This window comes from Scylla paramamosain, chromosome 24 (genome assembly GCF_035594125.1).
Source record: "Scylla paramamosain isolate STU-SP2022 chromosome 24, ASM3559412v1, whole genome shotgun sequence".
Classification (NCBI taxonomy): domain Eukaryota; kingdom Metazoa; phylum Arthropoda; class Malacostraca; order Decapoda; family Portunidae; genus Scylla; species Scylla paramamosain.
Window position 1 is genome coordinate 7,080,842 of NC_087174.1, and position 20,745 is coordinate 7,101,586.

Here is a 20,745-nt window from a genome sequence, read left to right on the forward strand (position 1 = left end):
TTAACTTACAGCATACTTTCACCGCTTTTAAGACCAGCCACTAAGCAACGTACGAGGGTGCTGCTGAGTTCCTAGACGCAACATTGCATTCCTGATATCAGCCGGTGCCTCTTCGATCGCAATGGTCGTGGCTGGGAATCTCACCATTTTCTATTCTCTACGTATAGGAGCCCTGAGAAAGCTTGGGAACTGGACCCGTGTCTACCTGACACACAATACCCTTGGGACGAAACCTGTCGGGAAAAAAAAAAAAAAAAAGTTGTCCTTATACTTCAGCCAGACTCCAGTCCTCAACCGGGAGGGAAAAAAAATCACAACGGACAAATTCGATCCATCATGATGAGCAGCACATAATTATATTCATACCATGCAGATCTCTTGTTCAATCTGGATATACTTCTTACACCATTATGAGACGATTATTTGATAAGCACGGGTGTAGTGGCGCGGAATACTCGCTACTTTTTTTTTTTTTTTTAGCTGTTTAAATTGAGTATTAGACCGGAAATATATGTCACATCTTTGAGGTACCTAGGTGGTATACCTACAAAATTCGTCCGAGCAGCAAGTGTGGTATATATGTATATATATATATATATATATATATATATATAGAGAGAGAGAGAGAGAGAGAGAGAGAGAGAGAGAGAGAGAGAGAGAGAGAGAGAGAGAGAGAGAGAGAGAGAGACTTATCAATTCCTGAACATTTGCTTACTGTAAATCCAGCACAGTCTGTCAAGTCTCGCAAATCAAGATCAACGAGATTCACGGAATGCGGGCTCAGATATATTAGTGTTTCTAAGAGTCGCATGGATTTTCATGTTTCTAGTGACTTAATGATGATTTAATGAGATTCTGCATCATCAATGGGAGAAAGAAAATAATCATGAGAACCGACTACCTAAAAATCCTGTGACCTCTGAAAATAGAGCTTAAAGTGTTTCAAAATACAGACCAAGATTTAAAATGTGGTCATTTTCGGATTCACTAGACTAGTCCTGCTCCTGCAACAGCATTTCCTAACTTGTATTGTCTGACTTCACCTTCCTTCAACCATGGATCTTCAAACACTCTGGGCATTCACAGGAATAATTTTGAAAAATCGTTCATGTCCTCTGTTTTAGTCTGTACGCTTAAATGTTCCGATACTTTACCTTGCTACTTATAAAGAGGCTGTAGTTGAAGTTATACATGAGTTTTCAAGGACGCTCTCACTGTTTTATTGATACCTTACGAAACCTTAAGTTCTTTCAGTAGGAAATATCCACGAGAACTCGCATAATCATTTTTGTAACCTGAGAGAGAGAGAGAGAGAGAGAGAGAGAGAGAGAGAGAGAGAGAGAGAGAGAGAGAGATGTAAAATTTACTACTACTACTACTACTACTACTACTACTACTACGGAGAGAGAAAGAGAGAGAGAGAGAGAGAGAGAGAGAGAGAGAGAGAGAGAGAGAGAGAGAGAGAGAGAGAGAGAGAGAGAGAGAGAGAGAGAGAATGTAAAATTTACTACTACTACTACTACTACTACTACTACTACTACTACGGAGAGAGAGAGAGAGAGAGAGAGAGAGAGAGAGAGAGAGAGAGAGAGAGAGAGAGAGAGAGAGAGAGGGGGGGGGGATGAGGGAGGAGAGGTGGGGAGGGGCAGGTATAGGGGAGGGGACAGCGGTTGTACAACTGCAGAAACATTCTTTGAAGGCAGCAATTACAAATATACAGAATATGAATCTATGTAATATGAAGCGACAAAGCACTTACATTTTCCGTATTGCAATGGCTTCCGGTCCATTGTCCTTACGTTCCTATAAATACACGGAGATAATTAAATAGAGGTGCGATATGGGTATACTTGTGATATATTGCATGTAGAGAAAATGAGACTAGCTTGGACATTTTTTAGAGGTATTGGTGAATGATAAGAGATTGTGATGAGTATTGTGAAGTTATTGTGAATCTTGTTATGTGCCAGACTAGTGATTTGGGAGGCTGCCAGTTGTGTGAAAAGAAAAATGAGTGTGGATTGAGGTGGTGCGGATGGCGCGGCTCTTGTGTGGCGGTGCATGCTGGGCCGCGACGAACCCGCCAATCAGCGCTCAGCCCGCCCGCCGCCATGTTACCTCAGGACTCTCGCCAAGTTGTTGTGGCTACCGATTATTAGCAACTTTATGGGATTGTAGTGCATTTGTGCGGTAGTTCACCTCAAGATGGCCTCCGATGGGCCGGGAAAGTATAGGGAACGCAAGACCAGAGCGAGCAAGCCCTACGAGCGGCCCAAGGTGAGTGTGTGTGGGTATTATTCCCCCGCCGCTAACCTCCACTGCCCCGTGATATTACTACTGCTGTAACGTGGCTCCGGAGGGCAACGTGCGGCGTGTTCCTGCGGGTTTTAGGTGCGGTGTGGGCTCTGTGGGCGGCGTGGAGGCCAGGGAAGGGACACGCTGGTGGTTTGCATGCCCGCCGCGGCAGGAGTGTGGCGGCGAGTTTCATGTTTTTATGTTTTTTCCTCCGCCGTGTGTGGCGAGGGAGCCCCGCGCCCCGGCCCTGGCTCCGCTAGGCCCCAAGCGTTTATCCGGTCACGTGCACCGCAGCAGGGGGCAGTAGAGAGTGCCGGGGATGTGTGAGGAGTAGGAGTCATGCCACCACCTGCTCCCTGCCGCCCTCTGACACCTTGAGCTGTATTAGGCTTAGGTTAGGGGAACTTTGGGACATGGCTAGAGGCTTTGTGCTGAGATCGGCTGTGATCGAGTAAATGAGGCACACCAGATAGTCTAGCGCCTACCTTTATCACTGGTGGTTTGTTTGGTTGTTGGTAAGAAAAAAAAGTTATATAAAACACGTGCTATTTGGTTGTAACAAGCGTTACACGCAGATCCGCAATATTAGTGAAAATATACAGGTAAAGAAATTTGCATGTTACAGAAAACAGTTATAAGGCAGATATTGGAAAATTATCACCTGCACAGCCTTGAGGAGGCTCTGTCCACAAACATGCAGTGGTACATTACGGTGGAAACTTTGCCGACTCCAACCACTCAAAATTTCGTAGCAGAAAATTATATTACTCGTCTTCATACAGCTAATAATTTTTCCAAATTGAACAATTTTGTTATATTGTGAAAGAATCTAAGTTAACTTTAAACACCAGTATATAGTTTAGGAGAAATGAGAACTCCCTTCATTAAACAGTTTTCATTTAAGACCTTTCTAGGTTTCTGAAGGAAGGAACTACATTTGTAACAAATTGAAGCAGCACATGTAGAATGCAAACAATAAATACCAGTCAAAATAAGGAAGTGCCACTGCTGTCCAAACTGCTGTAGTCTCGCTTCCATTCTTTCACAATTAAGGGCATTTCTGAATTCAGGCAAATTCTCTATAGGTGCCAAATTATATTCTCACTAGTAGAACCTGTATTGTCCAAGATAGGAGGACCCATTAAGGAGGGGGTGACTGGGGGTATTTTTAATGAGCATTTTCAAAATTGACGGAATTATTTTTCCCCCTTAATACGTCGGGGGATGCCATGTACTACCAGGTGATGAAGCTTGTGGAAAAAAAAAAAAGTTCCTCTAAGAGATTTAAATGCCTCACACAGTTGCATCACAGCCTGATGTGTGCATAAACACACATTGTATGACTCAACATGTATGCACATAAAATTCACATTGGAAATAGTATTTTCCTTGTAAATTGTGTTATATGTCATTCCTCTCTCCATCTGGGCCAGTTGACAGTTGGTGGATTAGTTCCACACAGAAGGCCTTCAGTTTTTTTTTTTTTTTTTTTTTTTTTTTTTTTTTTTTCTCTCTCTCTCTCTCTCTCTCTCTCTCTCTTCTCCCTCTCTCTAAAAATGGATATACAAATGATGTACTAGTGTGAGGCGACCAAGAAGAGGCTTAACAACAAGAAGGCTTATGAAACAGCCAAAACACAGAAAAAAAAACACTGAAAAACAGCATAGGAGGTTCTTCCAGTGGGAGTCAAGACAGTGCCCACTGACTCACTGCCAGCTTGCCACTGGCCTCACCACCTCCTCCTGCTTTGCTGCTCCCTACACCACCAAGTATCTCATCACACTATTCTCTACCACCACCTGCTGTGTCTGCACCACCACCACCAACTGCAATAATATAAAAGAATATAAAAGACAGAAGAGGCCACTACAGTCGTACAGGAACACTGACTATGACAAGGTCTGATGTTTGCAACTTTCACCTTTGACAAATTTTTTTGATAAAGGGGGACCAGGTGTCTTGTCCTGCAGTAGGTGAACAAGGTATAAACAATCACTTGTGAGGATTTCATGCCATTTAAATAAATGCAAATGGCAAGACACAGATGAAAGGGAAATGAATCTTTAGGAGCCAAAATCTCAAAACTTCAAAACATTTAAGAAAATTAACTAAAGTCTAACAGTGTATTGTAAGGTATCAGTGAGAATGACAAATAATGAGTGAATTTTCATATTTATAAAAAAAAAAAAAATAAGAAAATGGAGGGAAAAGTGGAGAAAATTAATAGTGATAAATGTTTTCGACTTTTAAGACAAAAAAAATTCAAAATTTTATAAATACATAATGTAGATACATATATTAACTTTCTCTCTCTCCCTCCCTCCCTCCCTCCCTCCCTCCCTCCCTTCCTCCCTCCACAAAGCAATTAACTTAAGAATAAAGTCTGAAACAAAAAAAGTTTGTGGTTGAGCCCCGCCTCTGGAGTTCCTGGTATGACTTCTTCCTTCACTTGATAGAGCGAATCCCATGATCTTCTTGTAGCAAGATCCCATCTATGGTGGCAGTATGTGGTTGCAGGCAGTGCCAAAAAACACAGTGACTGCTACTTCTCTGCATCATGGTTCCCTCCAGACTTCCTCCTCTCACTCATCACACCTCTCTCCTCAGAATTAAGTTGATGATCCACAAAACATTAGTTCATTGGATTAGATTGACATTAAAAAAATATGGAATATAAGCTGAGGGTCATTTGTGGCAAAAAATAATATGGAATATAAGCTGAAGGTCATTTGTGGCTAAAATGTCCACCTTATGTGACCTTAGTGGCCAAAACATCCACTTTGTGTGACCCCAGTGGCCAGAACGACCCAGGATGGTGATTTTGTGACTGAAATGGCTTACTTTCCAAAATATTGGACTTGACCTTTGATGGCTGGCTGAAGCACCACTGCCTCACTCGTAATTTGTGCTTTGCCCTTTCATCAGTTGGCCAGCACAATGCATTTATATAATATCTTGAAAGTACTACTTATGTAACAGTTGTTTTGATGTTCAAACAGTAAAATGTTCCTAGATTAGATATAAAAAAAAATCAACATTGACTTAAAAGTCATCCCCACTAGATGCTCTGACACATTATTCATACATCCTTACATGATTGTCACATATAAATCTCATAACTGCCCTATGAAGTGTCGGGGGTTAAAGGGGCAACGTCACCAAATCTAGCATTTTTAGTTAAGTGTACCATGTGATAGGCACACTCATTCTATGATTTCCAAAAACAGTACAAGATGTATTGATCCTTAAGACAATAGAGTTGGGGATGTACTAACAATAATTGCCAACAAGAATTCCTCATCATGTAGTGGCTGTTGGAAGTAGAGGTGGCATCACCAACAGTGTAAGAACTAATGAGTTGCTAGTTTTCCTGCTTACCTTCTGCTCCTCTAATCACTGGCTGTGCTGCCCACCAAGGGGATCATCCGAGTTAAATGTCTGGGAAGTAAACATTGTCTTCAGGTCTCCTTGCATTTCCTGATTAATCTCCCCTTTTGCAAGGCTCAAAATGTCTATCAGTGGTAGTGACAGCAATTATCAGGTGCCTAGGATCACCAGGAAGAAGAATGGAAACGTAAAAGCTCTGTGCAAGAGAACCATAGGTGTGAGGCATACACAAGTGGGAGAGGAAAGCACATGGCCGCAAGACATGTTGGACCTCCATATCAGTGTAATGATCAGTGCTTTTCTTGTGTTGATGAAGAAAATGTGAAGGAAATCTTTAACAGTTATTATACGATTAAACTGAAAACAAACAATAACTTAGTAACTCAAGAGGAAAGTGCCGTACACATGGCAAAATTTTTAATGTAATTTACTCAAAACCACGTCTTGGTGATGTTGCCGTTTTACCTCCAGATGCTTCATATACAATTTACTAACTGCCATGCACAAACTCCTAAACGCTACATGCTGACTTCTTACTACCACGTACAGTCTCATAAATGTGGTTCTACTGTGTGCATTGCAGTTCCCAATGATATATGAATTCATTCCACAACACTTGCTTGTACAGTGAATACTCATATAATGAAATGCATAACTAATGGGAGAAAAGGGTTGTGTTTCATGACCTCAAAAGTAATTTCTCAAGGAGAATTATGCAATGACAAGTGCAACTAAGAAATCAGTATTATAGAATGTTTCTGTAGTTTAATGTCAATTATATAAAACAGTACTAGAACACTGGATTGTAAATACATTGAACATGTTTTACCATTACTTGCAAACAAATCTCCAATGCAAGCATAAGCTGATTTTAGAGGAATGGAGGGAAATCATAGGAGGTAGGGGATAGGATGGTGTGTGGTTTCTTGTGCATTGTCATGCAGCTGAGATAGTGGAAGGGCACAACAAAGAATGTTCTCTGGTTGTCACTGTCTTGTATTTGTGCATTACTGGATTATCTTTGCTTCTACAACCATTTTAGTCCCTAGTTTACTGAAGTCATATTATTGGTTTCTCATGTAATAAATGCTTGTATAATGAGACCAGCCTGCATTTGTATGGACCAATGCATTATATTTTACTGTTGCGCTTCAGAAGAGTATCTACTGTGTAAATGCTATCTATTTAATGCATGCATTTTTCTTTTGAATACTGTAAACCTTTCCAAAGCATTGATGAGGTCTTTTACTCTCCAGTTATACACTTCTATATTGTGTTCTTGCTAGTAAGATTGTAAAACATGCATCAGCTCAGTCCACTCATCTGTTGCCTCATGTTGTTTCAGGGTATCATCCGCCGGGTGACTGATTCATTCACCGGCCTATTCTCTGCATCATGGCTCTCTGGCTGGATGGGAGGGGAGGAGGAGGAGGAGAGTGGGGATCCTCAGCCAGGCCCTTCACAGGCTTCAACACATGCTCCACCTGGAGAATCCTTCATCTTTGCCCACCCCGTGACTGCACGGAGGTCATTCAGGCCTTTCTATCCAGAGGAAGGTAAGCAAGAGAAGCTCATTGTCAAGATGTACTTATTAATACCAAAGGTTATTATATTATGTCCATTATATTACATCTGAGCTTGATAGGCTCAGGTTTTGAAACATTTCACTTTCCATGTGGGTAAGGGTAAGTATATGTACTTGGTGTCATGTGAGTTTTGGTCATTTTGATTTGAAAAATGTCAGTATGTTGGCAGTGCTGGCTGGGGAGAGGAAGGGGCAGTTGCTGTCATTGTGCAGCTTGGTGAACTTCATATATCTTGGCAAAATCCTTTAATATCTTGCTGCAGTTAAGATTCTGCTAGTTACCACCAAATCCTCTGTCATCTGTCATAAAACACTGAGAAGCTTCGAGGATTTAGCTTGTAATGACTGTCTTTACAAACCATTAGTTTTATCCCCAAAACTGAGTGAAGTAGCAAATATCGTGGCAGAAGAGCAATGAACAAATAAGTGCCTGAGCTATCATCTTCCTTTCTTGAGCCAGCCATTCAGTGTGTTCCTCCTTTGAGTAGTAGTTCAGGAGTGATGCAAGGACCATTCTCTCTCTCTCTCTCTCTCTCTCTCTCTCTCTCTCTCTCTCTCTCTCTCTCTCTCTCTCTCTCTCTCTCTCTCTCTCTCTCTCTCTCTCTCTCTCTCTCTCTCTCTCTCTCTCTCTCTCTCTCTCTCTCTCTCTCTCTCTCTCTCTGTAATACTTGCTTCACTTGTATAGGGAGTGCCACAGTTTCTGGAATTAACTGTAAAACTTGCTGAACATTTATGTTGAAGTTCAGCTATGTTTGAAGCAGAAAACCATTTTATCTTCCATAATTCAATACATGAATAGGAATACATGCTTCTTTCAGGTAATGGAAGGGGAAAGAACATCAATGATTTTTATAATTTTATTTGTTTGATTTTTTTCACTCAGTGTTGATGCCTTTTTCTCTCCATCTTGCTCCTGCACACTCCACAACTCCATGATCTGCCAAAGTCATGTACCTCTGGCCAGGTGCCCTTGACACATGCTTGCGTCCCGTTCGCCAAGCCTGTTATAAATAGCTCCACGTAATACAGGGCTGGGATGCTGCAGTCAGGGCTTGTTGCTGTCTGAGGTGTCTCCATTCATCTATTTTTTTATACTGTCAATTAGGAGGCTGGACTTCATATTAAGACCACAAGCATGATACCATGGCCTTGATCTAAATTCCTCTCTTTTCAATGTTTGTTTATTTTTTCCCTATTTTCTCTGCTTGATAGGATGTCATTTTCATTATTTTATTGCTAGGTTTCTCTTTATCTGTCCTTTACTGGAGCTTAGACAGATTGATCTTATTCTTTATATGCCTTGGAAAAATATTTCCATCTTTCTTTACAGACAGTTCATTACATTCCCTTTCTGCATCATTTCATCGTGTTCCAGAATAGTATTCCATCTAAACATAAAGTCTCACACTCACATCCTCATACATTCACATTAAGCTTTTGGCTTGCACACTCACATCCTCATATATTCACATTAAGCTTTTTGCTTGCACTTGCTGAAGTTCAACACTCCAGCAGCAAACATTAAGTCTACTGTCATTCACATCAATCTTCTCCCCTGCATTGTCCTTTCAGCCCTCCCAGCATTCAGTCGTCCATCATTCTCCACTGTTCCACCAAGGTAATTAGGTTTTTCATTACTTTCAACTCATCCTTCCTTAATCTGTACTAGTGTACACAAACTTTTTATGCCTTTTTGTAAACAAGTTTCTGATGGCTCAGCATCGCCCTGTATTTTCTGTCATTTTCTTTAATTCTTCAAACTCTCTCTCTCTCTCTCTCTCTCTCTCTCTCTCTCTCTCTCTCTCTCTCTCTCTCTCTCTCTCTCTCTCTCTCTCTCTCTCTCTCTCTCTCTCTCTCTAATAGTTATCATACCATTAACAACCTGTTTAATCTTTCATTTATTTTTTCAGTGATGACTTTAGGAAGTGTTCTAATAACTTCCAACTTACATAATGATGTCGCAACACATGCAGTCACATTTTAATGTCACATCTGTGGAATACCATTTCTGATCCTCTTTGAAAGTTGGTGTTTGAGGCTACTGACACCAGTTTCTGTTTTGATTGTGTTGATTTCTGTGCTGACATTTATTTATTTATTTATTTTTATTTTTATTTATTTTTTGTGTTTATTTTTTAGTATGTGTTTTTAACTACTTTACAGAGTAATGTCACTTATATATACAATCTTTTAGACAACAGGCTTAAGTTTAATTGTCACTGCATTGTGTTATGTCTTGTATGTAATTTTGCTGTGCATAATCATAGCCATCTTTTTTCCAAGAACTTATGCTTTTTGTATTTCTGCCTTAAATTGTCAGAGTTATTTATGTGACTGCAAAATTTTTAGAGTTTTATCCTATAGAAAATGTCATTCTGTCCAACAGAGCTACATTTTGAGATTTCTTACATCTATAAGAATTATGTATTTTCATGTTTTCTCCATTTCTCTGTTCCCTTTTCCCAGGTTATTGACAGCATTGTGATCTCTCATCTGTAAAGCTGAGCTCTTTGCTATGTAAGAGATGAAATCAGGTAATGCCATAATGTTATGGTGTCAATTTCCAGGTGAAACTGAAAGCAACAGCCAGCCAACGTTGGGTGTCAATGAGGGTGCCAGTACTAGTAGTGGAGTTAGGACACCACCTCCTGGAGGTATCACAGGATCCTCCAGATCAGTGCAGTTAAATAAAGAGTCTTCAGGCTCTTCCTTGAGTGGGAGGAGATTACCTATTATTTCCTCCACCCCTGCCATCATGTTCACCTCCCGCCCCAAGGGTCAGATGGAGCCTCGGCCATTGCCACTCCTTACAACCTCCACACCAGCATGTAAGTGTACCTGTGAAGTTGATGTGAGGGACATCATTACATCTAGAAACTATAACTGGTTATGTGATAGGGACCCTTTCAGGCAAATGATTTTGTTGATTCTTGTCATTGTTTCCTACATAGGTGATGATGGCAGTGAGGTGAGTGAGTCATCAGCAGACACTGGGGTGGATGCTTCAGTCATCCCTCGACCAGATGAGAGGGATTATCAGCGGGAAATCTTGCAGCTAGATGAGGAGTCTCTTCAGACCCTACGGGACTCGTTGACAAAACCTGTGCCTGCTTCACCTATGGCACAGCCTGCCACCACCTTGCCATCATTGGAAGAAACTCGGAAAAGGCCAAGGGACTTGGAACCAGGTTAGAGTTGTAGGACACTAGAAAAACAAGTAGTCTGTATGTTTTACTATATCATTATTCAGGAATAAATTCTTGTATTAGAATAGAAAGTTATTGGTAGATCAGAATGTAGTCAATCAAAATAGGAAGGAATTAGAATAGGTCGCTGTTGTTTGAAATGGTTGAAGCTGACATTACAAGTGGAATTCTAGAACTAGTAAGATGGAGGCTAGGTACCAGAAACTTATTTCTTCCCCCTTACAGCACAAATAAGAAGGTACATATGGATAGGTTATTGTTTAGATATCCCTTGCAAGTGACTTTTCAGATCATCTGTGAAGATAAGGATTGTAGTTTTAAAAATTATTTCTTTGTGGCAGATTTTATAGACCTTATTTACTTTTCAGATCACTCTAGTATACGTGCAGAAGGTAGTGTAAGCAGTAAGTCCCTGTTCAGTGAAACTGGAAGTGTCTCACATGGACAGCCCCAGCCATCAGCATTGGCCAGCAAGAGGCCACGGTTTAATGTTTCTATATATGGCTCGCCAGTTATGGTAAGTGATAATGATAATATTTGTGAAACACTGCATGCATTATGCACAGCAACCTCATGACTTTGGCAGTGGTCCGAAGAAGCATTGATAGAAAGTTTTATATTGAGACATAAGTTGTTGTGTTAAAAGTGTTATTTATATTTTATTTTATTTTGTTTTTTATTTATTTATTTTTTATTTTTTTATTTATTTTATTTTATTTATTTATTTATTTTTTTTCCAGAGTGACAGATCGGTATTAAGTGACTCAACTTTCAAAGCATCTCCCTTTTACCCGGGTAAAACTATGTATGGTGGAGCCTCAGCATACAGGAGTAGACGTTTGCCAGTGCGAAGCTCTCACCAGGTACCTTTAATGTTGCCACTGTCATTCTTGCAAATCAGGAGAGTTTTAATGAACATGCATCAGATAAAAATAGTGATAGACAAAAGTTTTCTCATTGCTTTTACTATGAAGTAAGGTTGAATTCCATTATTGATAGGCAGAGTTTGATGAGTTGTTATAAAAATGTCCTGCTTCCTTATAATGGCTCTTAAATCATAAATCTCATAATGTGTTATTGTAATAGAGATTACAGTTATAGGGAAATGTATGCTCTTAATTATCAATAAGTATCTAGAGGTTTGGCATAGATGCTAAGATACTATATTTGTGGTTACTCACTCACAGAACTCTACTTTGATTGCTATTAATTAAGATTCATCTGTATCAGAGTATACATGCTGCAACTAAACTTCCAGCCTCCACGTGCCCAAGTCAAAGCCAAAGCAGCCCCTCAGTCTGCGGATGATGGTGGGCTTAGCCAGGCAGCACGCCGCATTCTGGAGAGCTTAGAACAGATGTCAACACCAATCTCAGATGCCAAGCGTATTCCAACACCGACACCAGGGCACAGGGGGAGCTTCTTGGATTCCTCCTATACAGCAGCTTTCCACAGGCATCGACCACCTACCAAGCCTTCTGCCCCTCCCTCCAGTAAACTTTTAACGCCTTCAAAGGTACTGTGAACTTTTTATTTTTTATTTATTCATTTTTATTTATTTATTCATTATTATAATTTTTTTTATTTATTTATTTATTTTTATTTTTTTCATATTTATTTATTTTATTATATATATATTTATTTATTTTTATTTTATTTATTTATTTTTTTATTTCTTTATTTTTATTTTTATTTAATGATTTTTATTTTATTTATTTTTTACTTATATATATTTTTTATTTATTTATTTTTTGTTTTTATTTTATTTATTTATTTATTTATTTATTTTTATTTATTTATTTTTTTTTTATTTATTTATTTATTTATTTTATTTTATTTTATTTTATTTTTTTATTTATTTTTTTATTTTTTTTTTTTTTTTGTTTGTGGGGAGGTGTTATGTTAAAAAAAAACATGAAGAAGACTTTATATAGGATATGTGCCTATTGTCAGGTCTGGTGAAAGATCTTGATGTTCCTTTGCACTCAAGATCATTCCTTTCTTTTCAGGTTGCACTCCAAGAGAATTTTTCTGGAAGCTTACTTCCTAGTACCTCTTATCTGCAGGATAGCTCCATTCATAAAAAGAGCACAGGCACTACAACAAAGAAAGAAGAGGCTTGCCAAACTGTTTCTGAATTAAAAAGCACAGAACAAAAAGAAGAAAAGAAAACAAAAGATGTTTCTTCTGAAAATTCTGTGGTCTCACTGTTTTCCAAAGCTGCAGCAGAATCGACAACAAAATTCATGCCATCTTCACAGCCTCCTGTGTCAGTGACATCTTCAAACCCACCACAGGATGTGTTCAACTTTGGCGTGTCCACCAGTAGTAGTGCCTCTGCAACCTTTGAGTTCACCCCTAAACCCACTAGCACAACGCTTACAAGGTAAGTGGAAATTAGAAATATTGCATCACCTAGTGGTGATACACTCATATTCTGATGTGAGAATTATGATGATACACTGAATGCCACTTTGCTTGCCAGAGACTAAGAACCTTCAGCTGTATCATAGTGTGCATGTCCCAGAAATAACCTTCATTATTATTTATTGATAAAGAAATAAGTATTTGATCAGAAGAATGTGAAATTGCCAGCTTATCTGATAAAATAAATAATTATTAACACATTTTTCGGTTTAGGACTGCATATGGGTAGCTCTTGCAATATGGGTGTGAAAATCATTGAGATATATAATGAAGATAGTAATGTTGCAGCTTGATGCAAATAATGTAAAAATTATGTTAACTTCTATATCATGTAAAGGTTTATATAAGATATGGATTACATTCTTTAAAAATTATCTGCATTTACTCTTGATAGGATATAATTAATACATACTTTTGTAAATCACAAACTATTGATTGTAAACACCACTTAATGGCTTATTTTTTGTTTCAGTGAGATTTCACCATCATCAAAGCGGGTTGGCAAGATGAAGACTAAATTGATAGACAGTGGCAGAAGTTCCATAAGGCATGAAGAGGAAGTGATGGAAGAGCCCTCTATTACCCCAGTTCCCTTACTCCTTCCTTCACTGCCGAAAATCAACCTCACAGTTTCTTCAGCAGGACAGGGCCTGCAAGCTAATTTTAGTTCCTTACCTGAAGGATTTAAATTTTCCACCCCTGAAGTAGTTGATGTACACTCAACAAGTGAAACTCTGGATAACGCTCCCAACTTCACGTTTAGCAACCCAACTCTTATCAGTGAAGGCAGCACACCTAGCCCCAAGACATTCATGCCAACACAACCTCAGCTGATGTTTAACAGTAGTAGCTCATCTTCATTGGTCCCCAAGCTAAAGACAAATTCCAAGAAAGATGTGACTCCAGAAAAGCTCAAGGGAGGGAGCATTTTAGATATTCTGAAGCCAAAAAGAAAGCTCCCAGAGAACTCTTCTTTAACTGTGTCTCCTAGTAATGGTGAAAAGACAGTTGTTACAAGTAAGGAATTTTCTTTGACAAATTCTGAGAGTACTAAGTCTGTGTTAGAACAGCCAGTCAACAGTGTAGTTAAGAAAACAGACACTGTACAGGGTGTGCAAGGCTTTGGCTCAATGTTCAAAAAGTCTAGTGATGAATGGGAGTGTAGTGTGTGTATGTTAAGGAATCAGAATACATCTGTTAAGTGTGTTGCGTGTGAAGCACAGAGACCTGGACAGAATGCATCAGCCCCCTCTAAGGATCCTGTGGGAGCTGCTAAGTCAAGTGCATCTTGGGGAGGAAGTGGGTCAGCTTGGGGGGATGCTTTCAAAAAATCAGCCAGTGAATGGGAATGTGATACGTGTTTGGTGCGTAATAAGGACTCAGTATCAAAGTGTGTTGCATGTGAGACTCCAAAGCCTGGAAGCAAGTCAGAGCCAAAAGGTGTGCCAGATATGACTGTCGACACTAAAGAAAAGACAAATACTTTAGGATTTGGTTCTGCGTTTGCAAAACAAAAAGGAGAGTGGGAGTGTGACACTTGCTTGGTTCGAAACAAGAGTGATGCCACTAAGTGCATATCATGTGAAACCCCCAAACCTGGTGCTGCTAATGTGTCTGAAGCCATTACTGGGAATTTCAAGTTTGGTGTAAATACAACTTCAAATGACTTGTCTTCAGTAGGTTCTACATTTAAGTTTGGGTTGAGTAACTCGCAAACCGAGGAGAAGCCTGCTTCTAGTGGTTTTAATTTTGGGGTTGGTGCCAAAAGTATACAAGAGAAAGATAGCCAAGGAAACTCGGGATTCAAATTTGGAGTGCCTGCAGAGAAGCCTAATGCCTTTACTGTACATTCTTTCGGCTCTAGTACTGAAAGTGATCAACCAAAGGACAAAGTTGCTAGTTCAAGTGTTGCTTTTAGTTTTGGTGTACAGAAAACAGATACAAAAGACAAAGACAAAACAGAAGCAACAACAGAGCCTTTACTTTTTGGTGGCAAAACTTCTGATGGTGTGGAAAGTGTGACATCAACTACACCAGCTTTTCAGTTTGGTTCAGGAACCAAGACACATGTTGCCTTCAGTTTTGATGCTGGAACACAGGATAAAACAAAGGAAGAACAGAAGACAAATACTTCTATTGCAGAGGCAAAACCAAGCCTGTCTGAAGAAGTTAAAACCTCTAAAACTAATGAGCTTTTTGATCCCAAGGTTGGTGGCACAGAAGGAAATTCAAATAAGCCATCATTTACATTTAACAGTATCACTACATCCAACAAAGAGGATGATTCTAAGAGCACTGCGACTGCATCACCTTTTGGCGTCCTTACTAACAGGGACCCACCCACTGTAGTTGCTTCTACTGCTCCACCAGCTGCTACTTCTGCTGCAGCATTGACTGCTCCTTTTGGTGCTACAAGTGGAGCAAACACCACCTCCAGTGGTACTGGATTAGTATTTGGGGATAAAGCATCTAACCCTAATGCATTTCTTTCTTTCTCATTTTCTTCACCCCAGCCTCCAGCCAGTAAAGAAGAAAATAAACCAGCACTCACATTTTCTTTTGGGTCCAAGATTGACTCATCTGAAAACAGCGAACCTGCTAAGAAACTCTCCTTTGCATCACCTTCATTCACTCCTACGATCAACAATGGGGTCAGTGCTCCATCCTCACTCTTCACCTTTGGGAGCAAGGAGAGTAAACTGGGCTCAGGCTCAGGGTTTGGCACCCCTCCCACAAGTACCCCAGCATTTGGAGCTCCAGCCCCGTCCTCCAACGCAACACCAGCGTTCCAGTTTGGCAACAGCAACGCTCCTGCTAGAGCTGCCACAGCCCCTTCAGCTTTTGGTAGCCCTGCTCCAGCATTTGGCAGCAGTGTCAACAGCTCCAACTCTGGTTTTGCCTTTGGTCAACCAACAGAGAAGAAATCTAGTACTGGATTTGACTTTGGCCAAGCTGCAAGTAATACTGGTCCTTCATCCTTCAACTTCACAGCTTCAGTACCACAGTCCTCCACTCCTGGCCTTTTCCAGTTTGGACAGGTAATTGTAACTTTTTGTTATCTACATTTTCTGAAGAATAACTGAAATTCAATCTCACATTTTGTTCCTATTACCATGCCCATATCTCTCTTCTGTCTAGATTTAGTAAGTGGTAGATTATTGATGAGTGTAAGAGCTGATAATTTTTGTTTTCCAGTTTTATGAAAATATTGCATGCACATTTTATCTATAAATCTAGCTGATGCTTTTTCATAGGGAGATAATTGCTACAAAGTACCCACCACACACACACACACACACACACACACACACACACACACACACACACACACACACACACACACACACACACACACACACACACTGCCATGACATAATGCCTTGTTTCATTTTAGACTGCTGAAATACAGAAGTGGTCCTCAATCCTGTGCTGCTTTAGCTAACTTAAATGACATTCAGGGAATATGGTGACTTTACTCCTTCAGTTCAGCCATAGTTTGTTGTGTAACCATAAGAGGATTATTTTATTTTATTTTAATTATTTCTTTTATTTCTTTTATTTTATTTATTTATTTATTTATTTATTTATTTATTTATTTATTTATTTTATTTCTATTTATTTTTATTTATTTATTTATTTCAAATTATTTATTTGTACATATTACCTTTTTTCAGGGTCAAACAAACAACAGCTCTCCAGGTGGAGTATTTCAATTTGGATCGAGAAATTCAGAAGTTCAAGCTCCTGGAACTACATTTGGGTTAGTATTGTTTTTTTGTTATGTTGAGGTCAAATGTCTCAGAACAGATTATGAATGTGCATTTGTGGAGAACAGAGCATGAAAGATTCATCAACATACTGAGAATGACATGGACCAGGAGTTGTGGAATGCAAGAAATGTAGTGTGAGTCTTGGAATAAATGTAAAGATGCCTAAATTAAATTTGTCTAAAAATAAAAATAAAAATAAATAAGCTGGGGTGCAAAGACAGTTTAGCAAAGGACATGCTTGTGCTCTTGTGTGTCTGTAAAACTGATCCTGGAATGCAACAGGTGATAAGCAAGCTTAAGGTAAAAAGCCACATTGGGAAACATGTTGCATTGAGGTTGGAGGGTGTTGTTTGATGGGTGGAGAGTATAAAGTTAAAGTTGTAAGTCTGATGAAGTGATGCATAGTGTGAAAGTTCATCAGGTGTATTAATTTGTTTTATGTATGTTACTTATTTGTTATCTATATTTCCCTGATTCATTATCTTCCATTATTTAAGAATTAAAAAAAAAAATTGGTAGTACTGAGTGTTGTTGTGTTGGTAAGATTGTGTACTTTATTTATTTTTTTATTCATTTATTTTATTTATTTATTTATTTATTTATTTATTTATTTATTTATTTTATTTATTTTTTCTTCATATTTTTATTTTGTGCTGATGATTCCAAGATTTGTTATATAAGACTTCATGGTATATTAGAAACTAGCAAATTGAGTCAAGTTATTATTAGTTTAAAGAGCATGATCTTCAACATTATTTGTTAAGTTTGTTTTTACTTTCTTTTGTTTTATCATGTTACTTTATTGTTTCAGAAACAATGAGAACCCATTTCATCCTGTCCCTCCTAGTGGCCGGTTGATGAAGAAGGCAATCCGTCGGACCAAAAAATAATTTTATAATGTTATTCTCTTCATGTGCTTTGTGGATATTTTATTGGGGGGGAATTACTTAGATTATTTTTAAATGCTGCTGCTTACTAAAAACAAATGTGAGCCATAATGCAACCAAATAGTTACAAAATGCATATTACATGTGACGTTTGTGCTTATGAAATTTGTATAAAAGAAAACTGTCCTTTATGTCAGAAGACATCCAGAAAATATTTGCTTTTTCTGTAATACTTTATTAAGTTAGTCATGAAAGACTGCCAGCATAATCAGTCAGGGATTTATTTGCTTTGTGGACTTGAAGTGTGAACAACAATACAGATTGTTACCACACTAGGTCTTGTTAACTATATTGGAATTTTCACACCGGGAGTACAAGTGTTACAGACCAATAGTTGAAGCCATGCATTGCTAAACATGTTTTGAAAAATACAATTGAATGTAAATCACATTAATATATATTTTTTGATGATTGTTTGCATAAATTTTTCAGATGTACATAGCCATTGCCTGTACACAGCATAAACTGTCACAATTTTTTTATAAGAAGTTTAGGAGCAAAGATGATTAGTTTTTCATCGTCATATTTTTATGTCTGCCAAGTGAAATTTTGTAACATAATTTGCTTGATACTCCCATAGTTACAATACATTTATGAACATGAACCAGTCAGTCTTTTTCTGTGAAGTTTGAATCTTTGATTTTATCCATTGTGCTAAATAGATAATAATTTTATATTTTGAATTTATTTATTTTTCGTAATCTAGTGTCTTCATGCAGTCTGCTTTGTTACTTATTTACCATAGCACATGGAAAAACTCAAGGCATAACCTTCACATGAAGAATGTATTTAACTTTGGTTATTGAAAAAACATGTAAAAATTTTGCTATGAACATTCTGTACATATGGAGGCTTAACCAGCCCTTGCATTAATATTGTTTCACTGTTCCTTGTTAAAAGAGAACATTGTTGATTATTTTATAACCTTTTGTCCATGTTGATGGGCAAGTTGTTCTCAGTAGGAATGTTCATAGTTTTCTTGTCGCACAGATCTATTCCAGCGTCTTGCTATACAACGGCTGTACAGTTTTAATGAGGAAATAGCGCAGACGATATAGTAATTTGTGTTTGGTGCACGCTGTGGACGTTTGATGTAAAGGTTCCTTCTGCTTATTTTATTTTTTGTGATATCCTTCTAATGACATATAGGTTGGCTTTTTGCCAATAAAACATCAGTCCTCTACAGCACGAGTACCCATGTAGTGTTGCTCATGCCATAAGCAAGGCCTCTATGAGATGCGGCAAAAAATGCGCTTCTATAAATAAGTGATGTAAATAGTATACCCAGGCAGGCTCACTCCTTACTATTGTACATGGACACTTCATATATTTGACAGACAAGCTGTGTTACTGGGAAGCTGTTGCCAGAACTACGTGCTATGTGGATGGTTGTGAGATGCCGAGTGTACCACCCTTGTATTGTCCTGTCTGTTGGATCCCTGAGAGGTTTATTATTGTAATTAGCTCGTATTAATATTTTATAATAACTTGACTTTAACATGTACAAAGCTGTGAAGTGTGCGTGTGTGAAGGAGTTAGACTGCTCAGTGTATGTGTCTTCGGTTTTGCATTACTTGGTGTGAGTGAAGTGTTCAATAAAGGAGCATTGTATACCCATATCAAACTTTGTGTGTACCAATGTTGATGAGTAATAGATGATCAGGATGTTCAATGGCATCAGGCATATATACATCCACACATAACTTATTGATTCAGCATATGTGCTGTGAGTTAAATATAAATTCAATCGGAGCTATCTTGTTACAACATTAATTTGAGAGATGAATGACGGCTTCCAGTCCAGAGGAACATGGTGTGACTCCTACTCTTAATCCAGAGGAAGGCTACAACTCCAACACTAAATGAGGTAAGGTATGATTATGAACGTGTATACAGTTCATTAAAACTCACTCACACTCCAAAAGTTGTTCACTAGTGATCTGCAGCTTGCCACAATAATTCATTTTTTTAAAGAATGTTAACTGACTTTTTATTATTATTATTAATATCTAAGCTCTGGGAACTAGTAATACCTCCAAGTAAATTTTACGAAAGAAATGTAAATCAAAAGTAACTATACCTGAGATGATTATATTAGAGCAGTAGAGATTCAAGGAAACATTTTCTGAAGAGATGTAGTCAGTAATTGCCTACGTAATGAAGTCAGTTATAGTAGTATAGCTTAATGCAAAGTCAAAACATTAATAGCTAACCAAGCTGAAGTTCGTTTTAGCAAATGTTTTGCCCGTGTAATGAAGTCGCAAATATCCTAATGAACCTTGTTTCCGTAATCTTTAAAAGAATAAATAGTAATTAAAAGAATAAGAAAATATATCTATATTTAAAAAAATAAAACGCTGTGCATCATATTACGTTAGTCTTCTGAATGAAAGAAGGCAATAAGAGAGAGGGGGGAGGGGATTACCGTGATTGGTTTTCAGGGTCTGTGGTCAGGATATTAATGGCACGCAAGGTTCGCCTACTGTTATATCAAAATTTACGTAAGCATCTCCGCATATGTCGAGTATCATTAGTGACACAAAGTATCCTAATGATCATCCTTTGAGTATCATGTTACCTTTAGCATCGGAGATCAACGATTAGGTACTGAAATGAAGTCGCCCCTATTGATTGGTCATGCATGTGTAATGTATCATACCATGTCGTCCCTTGGATACTATTAAGCCATCCCCTGAGTATCACAAATCACCCCTAGAGTACCGTAAGTCGGCTCTTGAGTACTTTAAATCACCACTTGAGTATCATGTCACTTCCTTGAGTACTATAATTCACCTCGAGTACCATAAGTCGTCCCTGGATTACCATGAGTACCATAGTCATCCATGAGTACCATAAGTCATTCCTTGAGTACCGTAAGTTACCCTTTGATTGAGGGTTCCTCCAGCAGCTACACTTTTCTTTTTATCACTGCTCACTATCAAGGATGATAACTTCCATGCCCGGCACCAACACTGTGCAAACTGTTATCAGATGCGTGAACGTTGATTCTGTCCATTGCGTATTCGCTACTTTGGCTAATTCAATAGTAAATAGACCATGCAGGAAAACTTCATCAGCATCAAACCACTGCGTGTGTGCCAGACGGAAGAGTAATGGATTTAGACAAC

General features: G+C 38.5%; 1 protein-coding gene across 1 annotated transcript; it reads left to right on the forward strand.

The window, feature by feature from the left end:
* Positions 1-2,078: 2,078 nt before the first annotated feature.
* Positions 2,079-19,241, forward strand: LOC135112667 (nuclear pore complex protein Nup153-like). The gene is made up of 11 exons (XM_064027301.1): positions 2,079-2,277; positions 7,028-7,238; positions 9,835-10,095; positions 10,219-10,455; positions 10,842-10,990; positions 11,214-11,336; positions 11,732-11,989; positions 12,483-12,859; positions 13,373-15,938; positions 16,575-16,660; positions 17,482-19,241. The coding sequence occupies exons 1-11, from the start codon at positions 2,206-2,208 to the stop codon at positions 17,558-17,560; spliced, it is 4,419 nt and encodes a 1,472-aa protein (XP_063883371.1). The 5' UTR covers positions 2,079-2,205; the 3' UTR covers positions 17,561-19,241.
* The last annotated feature ends 1,504 nt before the right edge of the window (positions 19,242-20,745 follow it).